General features: G+C 38.3%; 1 protein-coding gene across 20 annotated transcripts in view; it reads left to right on the plus strand.

Moving 5' to 3' along the window:
• ABI2 (abl interactor 2) overlaps positions 1–15,576 on the plus strand; it is a 101,520-nt gene that overhangs the window by 78,963 nt on the left and 6,981 nt on the right. For 11 of the 20 annotated variants that reach the window (XM_070770361.1, XM_070770409.1, XM_070770349.1 and 8 more), the window contains 2 exons: positions 6,351–6,437; positions 10,048–10,221. In XM_070770361.1, the coding sequence (XP_070626462.1) occupies positions 6,351–6,437; positions 10,048–10,221 (261 nt within the window). The remainder of the gene's footprint in view (positions 1–6,350; positions 6,438–10,047; positions 10,222–15,576) is intronic. The other 9 variants (XM_070770374.1, XM_019975501.2, XM_070770353.1 and 6 more) reach the window with 1 other exon arrangement.

Consider the following 15,576-nt stretch of genomic DNA (forward strand, 5'->3'; position numbering starts at 1 on the left):
ATGGTCCTTGTTTTTTATATTTAGAATGAGAAAATTTGTTGTGTTTTCTCAAGTAGCTAATTACCTGCTTTAACAAAATGATCCCAGGTTTGTGTTTTATGAGCATATTTTTTGCAGCTGGAGGCTTGACATGGCTTTGTGCCTCTGAGGAAGTGAGCTGACAGGCAAGGATTCCTGTGAATGTAAATTCAGTGAGGTTTTCTGTGCAACGTTAAGTCTAACAGCACTGCTACTATATTTGGTTTGAGTTTGAAATGGCATTGTAACACAGGAATGAAAACATGGAACCCCTGATATGCAGTACCAAGTTCTCGAAGCACAGTAATTGTTTTCTAATGGGATTATTTCAGAAACAAGTTAATGAAAGGAACACTTTAATCAGGACATAACTGAATCCTATGTGGTTCTTATTGTTTCTTAATCTAATCCAGCCAAAGAAAAAAGAGTATTAGTTTATCATTCATCTTGTCATCATCAAGCGAGGCATTGAAACAACTAGGGTTAATCACAAGTTTTACCAGTTTTTGCCTTCAATATAAATATGAAGCACTTTGGTGGTAAAGAAGAATATATGTGTATATTTGTACTTGTACATCTGTGTACGTTAACCTACTTTGGTAAGTGCCTTAGTTTGGGCTGCTATAACAAAGTACCATAGGCTGGATAGCTTATAAACTGTAGAGATTTATTGCTTACAGTTCTGAGGCCGAAAGCCAGAGATCAGTGTGCCAGCGTGGCTGGGTCCGGTGAGACCCCTCTTCAGCTTGGAGGCTGCCGTCGTGTATCCTTGTTGGTGTTTAGTTGCAGAGTCACGGGTGATTCTTCTGCAGCCCCATGGCCTATAGGCTGCCAGGCTCCTCTGTCCATGGCATTTTCCAGGCAGTACTGGAGTAGGTTACCATTTCCTTCTCCAGGGGGCCTGACCCATGTCTCCTGCACTGGGAGGCAGATTCTTTACTCCCGAGCCACCCTAGGAAACCTATCGTATCCTTACATGGCAGAAAAAGAGAGCGAGCTCTCTGGGGGTTTTGTTTTTGTTTGTTTTGGCAATGCCTTTTAACAAATTTTTTAAATATAATTTTTGGGCCTATCTTTCACCCAGTGTTTATACCCCCCACTCCCCAGATTGTACCCGCTCCTGATAGCCACTAATTTGTCCTCTGTATCTATGAATCTGCTTCTTTTCTGCGATATCCACTAATTTGTTGTATTTTTAGATTCCACATGCAAGTGATATCATACAGTATTTGTCTTTCTCTGACTTACTTCGCTTTAGTACAATGCCCTCTAAGTCCATCCATGTTGCTGCAAATGCCAAAATTTTGTTCCTTTTTGTGACTGAGTAGATCCCATTGTGTGGAACACCTCCCAAAAGTCCCACATCCTTATACCATCACGTTGGAGGTTAGGATTTCATATGAATGTTGGGGAGATACAGTCAGTCCTTAACAATGGGAAATCAGTAATGTGGTGTTTTAAGTACTAAGGACTGGGAAAAGAGATCTTACATTTTACCATTCATATTATAACAAAGACTAAAAAAATCTAATCCATAAAGTGGAATGTTGGCTCCAAGCAACGTGACTGTGTATAATTATGTGAGAAAGGAATTTCTGAATGAGTATGGTGTTTTATACAGGGAAGATGTCAGGCTTCCCTGAATATTATTATAAATAATTAAAAAGAAACATTTGAGAAAGCAGTGTTGGGTTGGTGATATTGTAAAAGAAAAGCCTTAACACATATTCTCTAAATGATAATTAACTTATAGCATTACTATAAATCTCCAGAAAAATACAGATATGGGAGGAGGGATTAGCAAAGTATAAATAAAGAGCCGCATCCAGAAGCTATTTTTGAATCCTCATTTTCGGCAGTCTTTAGTGTCTGTTAGTGAATGCTTGCTCTAGGGAGAACAAAAAAGCAAGGAAAAAACTGAAAAATGTAAGTATATTATCAGACGAATCAGTAAACCAAATAGACCCTTTTCATCATTAAAAATACAAGCTGTGTTTTTAAATTACATGGATTAATTTGCTGCTTTTTCTTAGCATAATATCCTTGTTTTCTCATTTGAAAAGGAATAACAAAAATGATAGAATGCATTTAACTCTTCTGAGACTACAGGAGTGGTAATTATTTGCAATCATATTCTTTTCCATCAAAAAAGCTCTTACTGAGTATGATTAGTTAGGTTCACTTTTAAATACTCCTAAGTAATACTCCTATCCATATTTAGAAAACATTTCCCTTTTAAAATGATAACATTATCTCTGTAACTGGAATGTAAAATATTAGCAACTAAACTTGAATGGACTATCAAATGGATGGCCCCTAAGATGATCAAATGGATGGCCTCTAAAGATGATATCTTTAATGGTCTCAGTATTCAGAGTGGTTATTTTGTCTAATTTTCTTAACTTAGCTGTAAAACACACACACAAAACAATGTAATAGTCTAATTTTTCTTCAAAATTCTTTTTACCTTTTAACACACTAAGCCTCAAAGATGTTCCATGATTTTGTGACTATCAGGAAGATCATGCTTAGGAATTTGTATATTTCATCAGCACAGGCTCATCCTCTAAGTTTGGTTTGCCTTACCTTTTATATCTACATGTTGCTGAGTGCACATAAGCTATAGTTTTTATAGCTGTTCTACTTAAGATCTCTCTATAAACTCCAGTGTCTTCTTGAGCCTTTCTCTTCACATTAACTTCATTGTTGTGTGATGTGAACATAATATTACAGAATCTAAGTGTGGAGATCTTTTGATGATTATAGGGAAAGGGTTGTTGTGTGAGGAATCAACCAGAGAGAATGGAAACAAATTGATAGTTGCTTTCTGCTCTTGCCTGTTCATGAGCTACTTGGCATAGAACTGAATATTGCAAACAGTTGTTCACATCAAAATCCTGCTTAAATTCACCTAAAATAGTTCATTTTCAATTCAACTTTAAGGAAGATAAATCTAGTCTAAAGTAGAATCTTCTGGTTCACAGGTTTTCTGATGAAATCTTGCTGACCAGAAAGAAAATGCTATGGTAACTAAGTTAATTTGGATCATCATGTAAAAAAGTTTGCCTCGGGCAAAAATAGAATTTGGGGCAACATTTATAAGCTCCATTTGAAACTGAATTTTTTTAACATGTCTTAGACTGGCTTTGAAAAAACCTAACTTGTTTTGTTGTAAAGTAATTCCATTTAAGGAAGATCTGGGATCAGTTTTTACCTGGGCTGCTGTTGTTGGACGTCCCTAAAAAGACCACTGTAGTTTCAGGTTTTCACTTTCAGAACTAGAAAAGAAAAGAAAAAATTCATTAAAAAAAAAAATCTGCATACAAAAAGTCTGTTCTAAGGTGTCTAATCATTCTTTTTTAGCGCAATACTAGGTTGTTTTCTTTTTTCTTTTTTTTTTTAATGGTAAAGGCTGAAGTGGGAAATTTCCTACTTTTCCGTTACAGGTGGGGTGGCATTGGTGCTAACAGACCAGAGGAGAATTTCATCTCACTTGAAATGAACATATGCGCTTTTCCTAGTGCAGTCATCCTCTGCTGCTGCTTCTCAGTTCTACCTGCTTTGTCTCTGCTACCTCTCCGCTCATTGTCTTCCTACCCCGTTTGGACACAGTATTGTGAACATACCAGCAATTGTTCTAGGCCTCTCAGAGTGGGAGACAGACACCCAACTTAAGGGTTTGCTGCCAAGAAGTATAAAAAACATATCCAAAAGGTATCTTTTAAAGAAAGTTGCCGATTTCTAGGGTTATGTGACTCTGTCCCTTGAATCTGGGGTCGTCTTCAGAGTCACATGGGCAGGTCTTGTCCGGACAGTGTGTGTACAGTGTCCCCTGCAGTTGCCCACGGCACAGCTGTTCCCTCTCCTAACTGCTACCACCTTTGCACCTCTTGATGGTTTCTACAAATTCAACCCAGACTTTCCAGTTGCTTCCTATGTTTATGCTTAAGTTACTTTCATACATCTTATTTATCATACCATTATTTCTTCCTGACTTTTCATTCCCTGTTGCTGCTAAGTCACTTCAGTCGTGTCCGACTCTGTGCAACCCCAGAGACAGAAGCCCACCAGGCTCCCCCGTCCCTGGGATCCTCCAGGCAAGAACACTGGAGTGGGTTGCCATTTCCTTCTCCAATGAATGAAAGTGAAAAGTGAAAGGGAAGTCGCTCAGTCGTGTCCGACTCTTAGCGACCCCATGGACTGCAGCCTACCAGGCTCCTCCATCCATGGGACTTTCCAGGCAAGAGTACTGGAGTGGGGTGCCATTCCAGCCTATTTCATTCCCTGTACTACTCACCAACATTAATGTGGTTAATGGCACCTCTACCTTCATAGTTAGGAAGGAAAAAAAATCTAAGAATATCTTCAGCTGTTTCCTTCATGTGGTACCTAAATCCTTAGTTACCAAATACTCTTTTTGTCCACACTAAGTTCTTTTTCTTTCTGCTTCTATTACCTTGATTTTTGTGTGCCAGGCCCTGAGTTAGACTTCCTATATACACTTTTTTTCTTTTTAATCTTTGTAGTTACACTGTAAAGTAGGTTGCATTATATCTTTCATTTCACATTTATGGTTTAAATTTGAAAAAGTTAACTTGCTGCTCCAATAGCAAGGAAATAGCAAATCAGGTTTCTGATGTTAGGGGACTTTATTTTTTTGGCTGCACCTTGAGGCATGTGGGATCTTGTGTGTTGCGCATGCTAAATTGCTCAGTCATGTCTGGCTCTTCGTGACCCCATGTGCTGTAGCCCACCAGGCTCCTCTGTCCATGGTATTTTCCAGGCGAGAATACTTACTAGAGTGGGTTGCCATTTCCTTTTCCAGGGGATCTTCCCAACCCAGGGATGGAACCTGGATCTCTACTGCATTGGCAGGCAGGTTCTTTCCCACTAGCGCCACCCAGGTTGTGGGATTTAGTTCCCCGATAACCTGATAACCTGTACTCTGCAGCAGAAGCTCAGCCCTCACCCCTGGACTGCCAGAGAAGACCCGCTCGGTGACTTTGAAGTCCCAAGCTGTTTCCACTAAGCACTCTTGCACCTACCATTTAAGATTCCTCCCTGTTCCATATCCACCTGTTCGTCTTTCTAGTTTTGTAGTTTCTCTCTCAGGCATCTTATGCCAGCCATATGGAAATACGTATGGTTTGTAAACTGGTCATGCTGCTTTATACCTCAGAGCCTTTGCCCCTCACTTGGCTCTCAGCTTGCCTTTCTCAGCCTTGTCTGCTTGCTGAGCTCCCTTTCTTCCGGTGCCTGCTCAGAGGTTATTTCTCTGTAGCTCTCATCCCTCCCAAACCTGGCCCGCTTCCCGCCCACCGTAACACCACATCACCACCGCCATTCGACCTCCACCACCACCTGCAGGGAATTGCTGCAAGTATTGTTGGGTCGGGGCTGTTATTTTACCTTCCATTCCCAACTAGAATGTGATTTTTTTGAGCACAGTGTCTTATTTATCTTTTTAGTTTTGTTAGTCTTACCTGTGATTTGAAGCTCATAAAGGTGTTCTCTCTTTATAAGAAAATGCACATCATACTGTTTACCCAATCTGAAGGAAACCATAATTGTAGAGTTAATCTTCGGAAGTTATTTGACATGTACCTGGCTTATGTGTGTGTTTACCTATATTAAATGTTTGTTGAAGACTCACGAGTGCTAGATGCTTACCAGGTGTTTAAGAGGGAAAGACAACTTTGTGGGGAAAGGAATGATTTGAATGAGGCGAGCATTTTTCTGTAGGGTCACGGTGAAAATGTCCCTGAAATAGGTGGTATGAATTGGGACTATGAGAAACTGTAAAGATACAACCCTGACTCACAGAGAATGGCTTTGATATTGGTCTCTTAGCAGAGTGCTTGCCCCTTTGGGAAGTAAGTAAATATTTGTTTAATTACCAATTAATTTTTCCTGTTTAATGAAGTAATGAAAAGTATGAAATTAGGAGGCTGGCATGTAATGGTCTTTTTTCCCTTGTATTGATGCACATTTAAACTCGTAACTTCCAAGGTAAAATTTGGAAAACGAAACTACTCATGGTAATCTGAAGAAATTCTTTTTTTGAAAAGACATGCTATTGTATGAAAAGACAATTTGCCACTGTATCTTAGAATAGATGGGTATATATAAATGCTTCCTGTTGTAAGCTTTTAAAACTTCCCTAACGCTTTGTTTTGTGTTAATGACTTATCCCTCAAAAGAGCGCCTTAAGACTGCTTGTAAAATGCTGATCAAGTGGTTCCCCCGTGTATGTTTGTTTTATTGTGTTATCCTTTCCTTTTAATGTGACTTGCCCTTACCCCTTATCCTCCACACCTTTTTTGTTTTTGCAGTATCTCTTGCTCCTCCTCCTCCCTCCATCCTACAGGTAACTCCTCAGTTACCTTTAATGGGATTTGTGGCCAGAGTCCAAGAAAATAGTAAGTTTATGTCTTCTTTATGCTGTAGATCAGATTATAGGTGTAAAATGTCATTTATATATGATTGGCTGAATAGTCCTTCATTCACCAGTATGTCAGATATTTGATTATTATGAACAAGTCACTCACTGTATGAGCCACTAGTGTGGATGATAAAATAACGAAGATGAAATTCTCTACTTTCAAACAGCTTAAAGTCTGCTAGTGAAGATAAGACAAACGTAAAATAAGGCACGTGTAAAAAGAGAAATCACATCTAATTGAGGAGATGCTCTTAGTTACCAGGCAGCCCACCTTTTTCTCTCTGGATTGCTCAGATGCTTGGGCTGTCACTGGAGTTTTAGGGTTTTGTGGCTGGCCTGAGAATCTTTCTCCAGTCCTGTGATTCCAGGTGTAAAGATGAACCATGCCATGGCGGGTCCCAGAGAACCAAATTGTCAGTCTGTCTCCTAAGATGCCGCATAGATTGGCAGTGTATTTAAGTTGGCCTGTGGTCCGGTGCTGAGCGATGCAGGAACAGATAACTAATTTTATTGATAGGTTGAGTTTTCTTCTAGGGAAGCATTAAAATGGAAGCTCAGGAGACTGATATCTACAAAGCAGGAGACCTGTATCAGCGTTTAGTGAGGAATTGTTGTTACAGGGACCAGTGAACATAGTCTGTATGATAGGTGAGTTCTCTTCTTGTGAGCAGTCTATATAGGAGGCATGGCACAATCAAAAGGTTGCACGATGGGTGTGAAATCTGAACTAGGGGAATCACACTCATAAAAGAGATAATGTCATCAGGCTGATGTAGCCCAGTGCCTACATCTCATAACAGGGATGGCCTCACCAGTGGGGCAGAAATACTGGCATTCTGTTCCTTAAGACTCCTGCTGCTTTGGAAACGAGCATCGCCAGTGCTAGAATGGAAGCTCTATGAGAGCAGGGATTTTTGCTTGTTTTCTTCACTGGCGTTTAGAAAAGCATCTGACACGTAGCAGACACTTTTAGTTGCTTTTTTGTGTGTGTGCTTCCACAGCGAAATAAATGCCCCCTTTTTATCGATACATTTCTTTCTTGTATTTTAACTGGTTATAATCCAGTCATACTGGCCTGAGGGCTCAGTTCTCTTTCGGGTACCTTTGCATCTCTGTTTGCTAATTTCTGAAAATAGTCTGTTTTACTTCTGTTTATTGGATGGTACCCATGAGCACCTCCAATACTTCCCACAGTGTGAATACCTTTTAGGATGATCTTTTCTCATTTCTTTCCATAGTTGTATACATTTTCTCACCTACAAAATGTATACAAACAAGAAACTCTGTATATAAGGTGAGCCCTGACTGATTTTATAGACAGAGCAGGACTTAGACATTCAAATGAATGTTGTCTTCTTCAAAACATTCACCTTGGAAAGATATGTACCTATCTTTTGGAATTACCTTTATAGCTTTCAAGTACATTATTTTGAAGATACTCTCTGGTAGCAGATATTTATATTAAGTTTGATGTTTGGAAGAAGCCTGGAATTATTTGGAACCAGCTATACTGGGCTAAGTAGTATAGCTATAATCTTGTTCTTAAACCTATCTCTGGCTCCCATTGCTCTTTGGAGACAGGTCAGACTGTTATAAAGGCCCTTTCTGCTTAGTCCTCTTCAGCTTCCTCAGGCCTTTTTCTACTGAACTTTGATCAGCTCTTTTGAAGGGTTCCTACTTTCTTACCTTTGTTTCTGTTACATCTGACATGAAATATCTACCCCCACCTTGGGCCATTAACTTTTCCTCATCCTTCAGGTTCCAGGAAGCCTTTCCTGACCCACGTAAGAGATGTGGTCTATTGCTGTTTCCCATGATGACCTGAAGCACTGACTGCACTTAACTGTAAATGGAAGATTGGTTGTCCATGTCTCCATGACTTTTGCTCACTGCTGCATTCTCAGTGCTGAGCATAATAGCTGGCCATAGTAGGCTTACAGTTGATGTTTCTGAATGAATAATGAAACATGACTTTAAAGTTATTGAATTGATCTCATCTCATCATAGTGTAGCTTTTAAGATAAGAGGCATTGGAGTTCAAATTCCTGCTCTTCCACTTACTGTAGGAGTACTTACTTAATCTTGGAAAGCCAGATTCCACATCTATAAAATGAAGATTAAAAACACCATCTCCCAAGGTAAAGATTAAAATAAAGATTAAATGAATAATGTATTATGAAGTGCTGAGTAATTGGAATATTTTAACTAAAAGATAGTAGCTTATGTTAGTTTTATTACACTGACTCTGAGGCAGTTTTAAGAAAAAAGGAGCAGTGGCAGCATCTTTGAGTAATTTTCTGGTATAATTTCTCAAGGTGATTGTTTTGAAAGGCAAAGTTCTTTGGATCCTTGTTTCTGTGCATTTGTTTAATCACCTTACCTTATAAATGCAACTAGGATATATTATTGATTCTTACCATAACCACATGTAATTTGTCCATAAAGTATATGCAAAAATCATGTATCTATATTTTTTATTTACTAAAAATCCCATTAGAACTAAAATGATTATTTTTACTGAGTAAAGAAAGTTTTGAGATTCATAATGTAGACAGGTCATGAGTTCAGAGTGGCACTGCAGATTGGAAGAATACTGGAACACAACAGAGTATGATGTGGGTATGGCTGATCTTCATATTTTAAAATCCATTTGACTTAAAATCCATTTAATTCGATCCCTCAGCTTAGATAAAAGAGAGAAAATAAAGACGATTGCTCAGAGAATTTCATGGAAATAGTACTGTTATTTCATAAATAAGCATTAATACTGTTCATTAAAATTGAACCGCTGATGAATAAATGCAGCTTCATTTGGGTTATTTTGTTAAGCTAAGCTCAAATATGTACTCAGCATTTTGAAAGGCTTGAGTTCCCAGAGTTTGGAGATGATCTTTTAGACATTACTGCATTCTGATACCTGAACTATGGAAGCAAATTTCTCTAAGAACACAACTCAAATATTTTAAATCACTGGGTCATAAGTTAGTCTGAATTACTTGAAATTCTGTACATATAAAAATAAAATGAAACAGACACAAATATCTTCTCAGATGAGGTTACCCAGAGACATTTGTGATTTCCACCCCACTAATTTGGTAAAAAATATATATATATATTTTAAGGAAATTCATTGAGAGGAATGTGGCAGATTATTAAAATTTGTTCACTGGACTCATTATAATTTGTTATAAAGGGAATATGGTTAAAATATCTAAATTACTAATATTTCTGGTAACCACGCCTCCTCGGATATAATGTAAAGCCAAACTGTATTGTACTGATCTTTCTTTGAAAGAATGGATTATGTATTAGCATAAACAGAGTCCAGAAGCTTAGTTAATGATCATCATCATTTTGGCTATTCTTTGTTCACCATCCATCAGCACTGACCCAAAGGGAGGAGGAAGTCCAACTTGGAGATTTGACACAGTGTAGTTGTGGGGACACTTCTCTTGCCTACTCATTTTTTTTTTTAAAGATTATTATTTTCAGGTCTAGGTTTATATTCCATGAACATATGCGCTTGGATAGGAAACAGTGAGCTTTGCACAATGTGTAGTTTTGGTACCAGCTTGATACATTCTTAGTTTCAGATGCACCACCTCCACCGCCACCTGTGGAAGAGCCAGTCTTTGATGAATCCCCGCCACCGCCGCCTCCTCCAGAAGATTACGAAGAGGAAGAGGCAGCCGTGGTTGAGTATAGTGATCCTTATGCTGAAGAGGACCCACCGTGGGCCCCAAGGTCTTACCTGGAAAAGGGTAAGTTTCAGAGGAATGTCTGGAACGATGGGAAGAAACCTCTATGTACATATAGGAGCCTGTGTATTTTAATTAATTTCATTTACAAGGTTCAGTGTATTGAAGGTCACACTAGTAAAATTTCTGTGACTGATTTTTTGGTTGATGATTATATAATTTTTCCTGTTGAACGTGCTTTTTATGAATGGTTTCTGTAAGGCAAAAATTTTTAAAAGATAGGGTTTTTCTGGAATGACTAAGGAAGAGACTGATTTTTTTCAAATTGTTTTATTCCTGCTCCCATGCTTTAAAGCATTCTTTTGTGGTTTCTTATATCAGAAGTATGTCCATACAAAACCTTATTCCAGAGAATAATGGTTTCTCAGTTTCTTGTAAAGTAGTTGTTTGGCATTTCTTTGGATAAAAAGTTCTCTGAATGTATCAGCTAACCATCATATGGCAGTTTGGGGACAGAGGCTTCCAGGTGTCATCACGACTGGTCAGCTCAGGAAAAACGTGTGCTGTCTCAGAAATTTTCTGGTAAGGAAATTAAAGTCACTAGCGTAGTGGGTTTCAAAACTGACTGCACATTAGAATCACCTGGGAGCTTGGATTAACAAGTAGTGGATTTCCACTTCTGGCTGAGATGGAGCAACAGTAATCAGATTTACCCTTCCTCCTAAAAACAATTGAGAATGAATCCAGGAAAAAATATAAAAGATAATAGTTTTCAGGCATTGGATAACAAATATTGGTGGACTGTGATCCCAGAAAGAAGGAACTCAAACATGGTGTGAGCCTTTGATTGTCCTAACTTTGCTATCTAGCAGTAGTTTCCAGGCCACGATGCAAGGAGGTGGAACCCCAATAAGCCTGGACGTCTCACTGAGGAGAGAAGAGAGAGATCAGAGTTTGGGGAGGCCACGGAGTATAGGTAACTACACAAAGACAAAGGACAGAGCTCGGGGATAGCTGCAGGGGAGTCTCCTCGAATCCTTTGACAGAGTACCGATCTGTACATGTATGTGAAGAAACTACCTAAGATCGGAGAAAGAGCAATCAGAAAGGAATAGGCAGAAGAAGTCTTGGAAATAACGGGCCTGGGAACAGTTCATGCTCCCAAACCAGCAAGAGTAGAAAGACCTTGTAATACACAAGGCATTGAGAAGAGGCCTCAAAATTGTGTCCCCTGATTTGTGGGGTCAAATTAGCACTAGACTGTCTAGGTTGCCCTACTGCCCTAACAAAAGTTTAAATGCAAACTTTGAAAAGATCCAAACTGATTTCAAGTAACTTAACTGAGCTCCAGGACAAAACCCAGCGCTGTTGAAAGGACTTAACAAACCAGTGCACCAGACAGTAAGATTCATAGTGACCAGCATCCAGTCAAGAATTACAAGACATGTAAAAAGACAGGAAATAGAACTCATACGTAAAAGGAAAGCCAGCCAACAGGGAAGACCTAGAAGTGACAAGATGTTAGAATTACCAGACATGGGTATAGTTTATAAATACCACATATATCCAAAAAGGAAAAGAAAACAACATGAGAGAAAAGTAGAATATATATATATATTTTTTTTTAAAAGAAAGAGAAACCCATATAGAATTTCTGGAGATGAAATATACTATATCTGAAGTGACACTTAGAAGAAAAGGTCAGCAACCTTGACAATATGACAGTAGAAACTATCAAAACAAGGCACAGAGAAAAAAAAACCAGCAACAGATACATGAAACAATATCAAATAATATTTATTCACAGAAGATATTATCTTTTATGTAGAAAATCCTAAGGAAGGAATCTACAAAAAAGCTCATAGAACTAAAAAGTGAACTTAGCAAGATGGCAGACTACAAAGTCGATTTGCAAAATTAGTTGCATTTTTATATACTAGCAACAAACAGATAGAAATTTACAAAATAATACCTTCTGTAATAACATAAAAAATATGAAATACTGAGGGATAAATTTGGTAAAATATATGCAAGACCTGTATGATGAAAACTATAAAACTGAAGATAAATAAAAGCCTTAAATTGAAATAAAGGTTCTTTAACCATTATTGTGAAGAGACTGTTTTGCCAAATTAATGTATAAAGTGAATGCAACCCCAGTAAAAATTCTAGCAGTCATTCTTGTAGAAAAACAGTTTTGAAAAAGAAGACTAATGTTGAAGGATTTAAACTACCTGATTTCAGAGTTCTAGTGTAAAGCTACAGTAATCAGGACAGTGTGGTATTGGTATAGAAATAAAAAACAGTGGAATAGAAAATAGAATCCAGAAAAAGATCCACACGTATTTTTGATGAAAGTGCAAGATAATTCAATGGGGAAAAGATATATTGCTTTTAACAACTGGATGTGTATCTGTAAAACATGAACTTCAACCCTTATTACCTCACCATACACAAAAATTAATTCGGAATTTATTTAGGCTGGAACATAAAACTATAAAACTTTTAGAGGAAAACAGAGAAGAAAATCTGTGTGTTCTGGGGTTAGGAAAATTTTTTTGTAGAGAGCACATTAAAAACCATGAAGCTTAAAAGAAAAAAGTCAATAAATTGAATTTTATTCAATTAAATTTTTATTTTTTAACTCTGCTATTAAGAATGATGTTATATGACAAGGCCAGCCATATAGACTGAGAAGAATATTTACAAAATATCTCAGGAGACAACTTGTAGAAAAAACAGTTTGAAAATATTTCATCAGAAAATATACATGAATTGTACATGAGAAGATGTTCAACATTAGTTATTAGGGAAATGCAAATTAAAGTTACAGTGAACCAAACTACACCAGAACACACCGTCTGGAATGGCTGCAGTTAAAAACGTGATGCCAAGTGTTGGAGAAATGTGGTGAAACAGGAGGTGGTACAGTGTACATTGCTGGTAAGTATGCAACATTTCAGCCACTTTAGAAAACTGTTGGCAGCGTCTTATGAAGTTAGATATACACCTACCAGCTGATCTGGCAGTCCCTTCCTACACGTTTATTTATGAGGAATGAAGGTGTATAGTCACACAAGTACTTAAACTCAAATGTTCATAGCTGCTTTTTCATCATAGCCAAGACTGGAAACAACCCAAGTGTCTTCCAGCTGGTGAATGGATAAGCTAACTGTGGGTCATCCATCCATTCAATGGAATACTGTTCAGCAGTGGAAAGGATTAAGCTACTGGTTCTTCCTGGCTCTGATGGTAAAGAACCCACCTACCAATGCAGGAGACTTAAGTGACGTGGGTTCGATCCCTGGGTCAGGAAGATACCTGGGTGAAGAGAATGGCTACCTACTCCAGTACTGCCTGGAAAATACCACGGACAGAGGAGTCTAGTGGCAATGGCTCATCGGTTTCAGAGAGTTGAACACAGCTGAGCAATTAGCACACGCAGCAGTCTAAATGGATCTCAAGCTTTATGAAAAAGAAAGAATCAAGGCACAGAAGATTCAGGCTTTATGATTCTTTCTAAATGAAATCCAGAAGATGAGGGTTTGGGCTTCCCAAGTGGCGTTGGTGATGAAGAACTCCCCTGCCAGTGCAGGAAACTTAAGAGACGTGGGTTCAACCCTTGGGTCAGGAAGATCCCCTGGAGGAGTGCATAGTAACCCACTCCAGTATTCTTGCCTGGAGAATCCCATGGACAGAGGAGCCTGGTGGGCTCCATGGGGTCGCAGAGAGTCAGACACGACTGAAGTGACGTAGCACACACACATCCTGGCAGGTGAGGGAATTTGCACAGGGGCACAAGGAGACTTTCGGCTAACAACCATTGTCCAGTGTGATGGTTGTGGTGGGAGCTGTTCATTTGTCACGTGTCTGGGTACATACATGTATCAAAACTCACTGAATTTTACACTTAACTGATTGTGTTTTGTGTCTAAATTGCATCTTAATAAAGCTGCTTCTAAGAAAAGAAGCGCCCAAGGTACTCTCTTAGGGTGTGGCCTTGGACACTGACAGGCTCTGCAAACTTGTTAGCTGACTTAAATATTGTCCTGGACAACGGGATGACAGTTTTCAGTTCTGAAAAACCAGCTCAGTGATTCCTTAAGAGGAAAGCATAATGAAAAGATATGCTTGTTAAAAAATCTACTCCTCAGTGAATATGCAGAAATCTGGGGAGACCTGTAAGAGAGGAAAGTAAGTTTATTTTCAGTCCAAATAACTCTTTAAAAGAAAATGCCTCATATTTTTCAAAGTTTATCTTTGTTAAGCTCAAATCTTTTAAAATGTAAAAATCAGATAAGCTCTTCCTTCCTCTTTCTGGCAAAACAAAAATAACCAGCTGTGTTCAGCTTATGATTGACTGCTCTTTGAGTGTGCATGCATGTTAAGGCTGTTGCCTGATGTCTTGTTTTGCTATCTTAGACTTAGATTCATAGACTTTGCTAACTTAGCTAAGTTCATAGACTTAGCCCTGGCTCTCACCTGTGCCTGCATTTAGGGTCACCTCAGGAGTGTTTAATGTGTCTGTACTTCCAGACCTATTAAATCAGTCTGTGGATAGGGTACCCAGGCATCCGAATTTTTTAAAGTTCTTCAGATAATTTCAAGGTTGAGCACCACTGCATGGATTTATCCTAAGTGGAGATAACTTGTATATATAAGTATCTTGGTTGAACATGGGTAGAGAAAATACATTTTCTTGTATTTATTGTGTGCCTGGGGTAATGCAAGACTTATTACATATGAGACAGTTAGTCTCCCCATTTTGCAAACTAGAAAACTGAGGTTCAGAATAATTTATAATGTTATATAACAAAATGTGTTAAGAGATAGTATATCACAATAGTTACTAGTAATAATTAAAAGGGCTAACATTTATATAGAATGTTTACTCTGTACAAGGCCCTGGGCTACACATTATATGTGCATTGCCTCATTTAATGTAACAGTGCTTTGAGGTATTAGCATTATTATAACATCCATTATATAGCTGAGTAAAAAGCAGCTTAGGAAAGTGAAATATGTTCTGTAAAATGGTAAGTGGTATAGCTGGGATCTAAACTTGACAGCATAACTCCTGAGCCCATTCTTAACATTGTCTTAAGCTTGAACTCTGACAGACCTGGGATCAAGTCTTGGCTTGATTTCTACTGGTGTTAAATTATTTGTGACAAAATGACTTATTTGTCAGTGCCCATTTTACTTCTTTTCCTCTATCAAGTCATCTGTTCATGTGTTCCTCCAGCTCAGTGACAGAACTTCTTGGCAGAAGCATAAGCAGTGTATGATAATTTATCAGATAGCATTTCTGTCCTCACAAGACTTGTGATGGTCCCTTCTCTTATTCATCTTTGTATCTGTAAAAATCAGAATGGATGCTCCATTAATGATTGTCCAAGAATGAATAGTGCGTCTCAT

This window comes from Bos indicus, chromosome 2 (genome assembly GCF_029378745.1).
Source record: "Bos indicus isolate NIAB-ARS_2022 breed Sahiwal x Tharparkar chromosome 2, NIAB-ARS_B.indTharparkar_mat_pri_1.0, whole genome shotgun sequence".
NCBI classification, from domain to species: Eukaryota; Metazoa; Chordata; class Mammalia; order Artiodactyla; family Bovidae; genus Bos; species Bos indicus.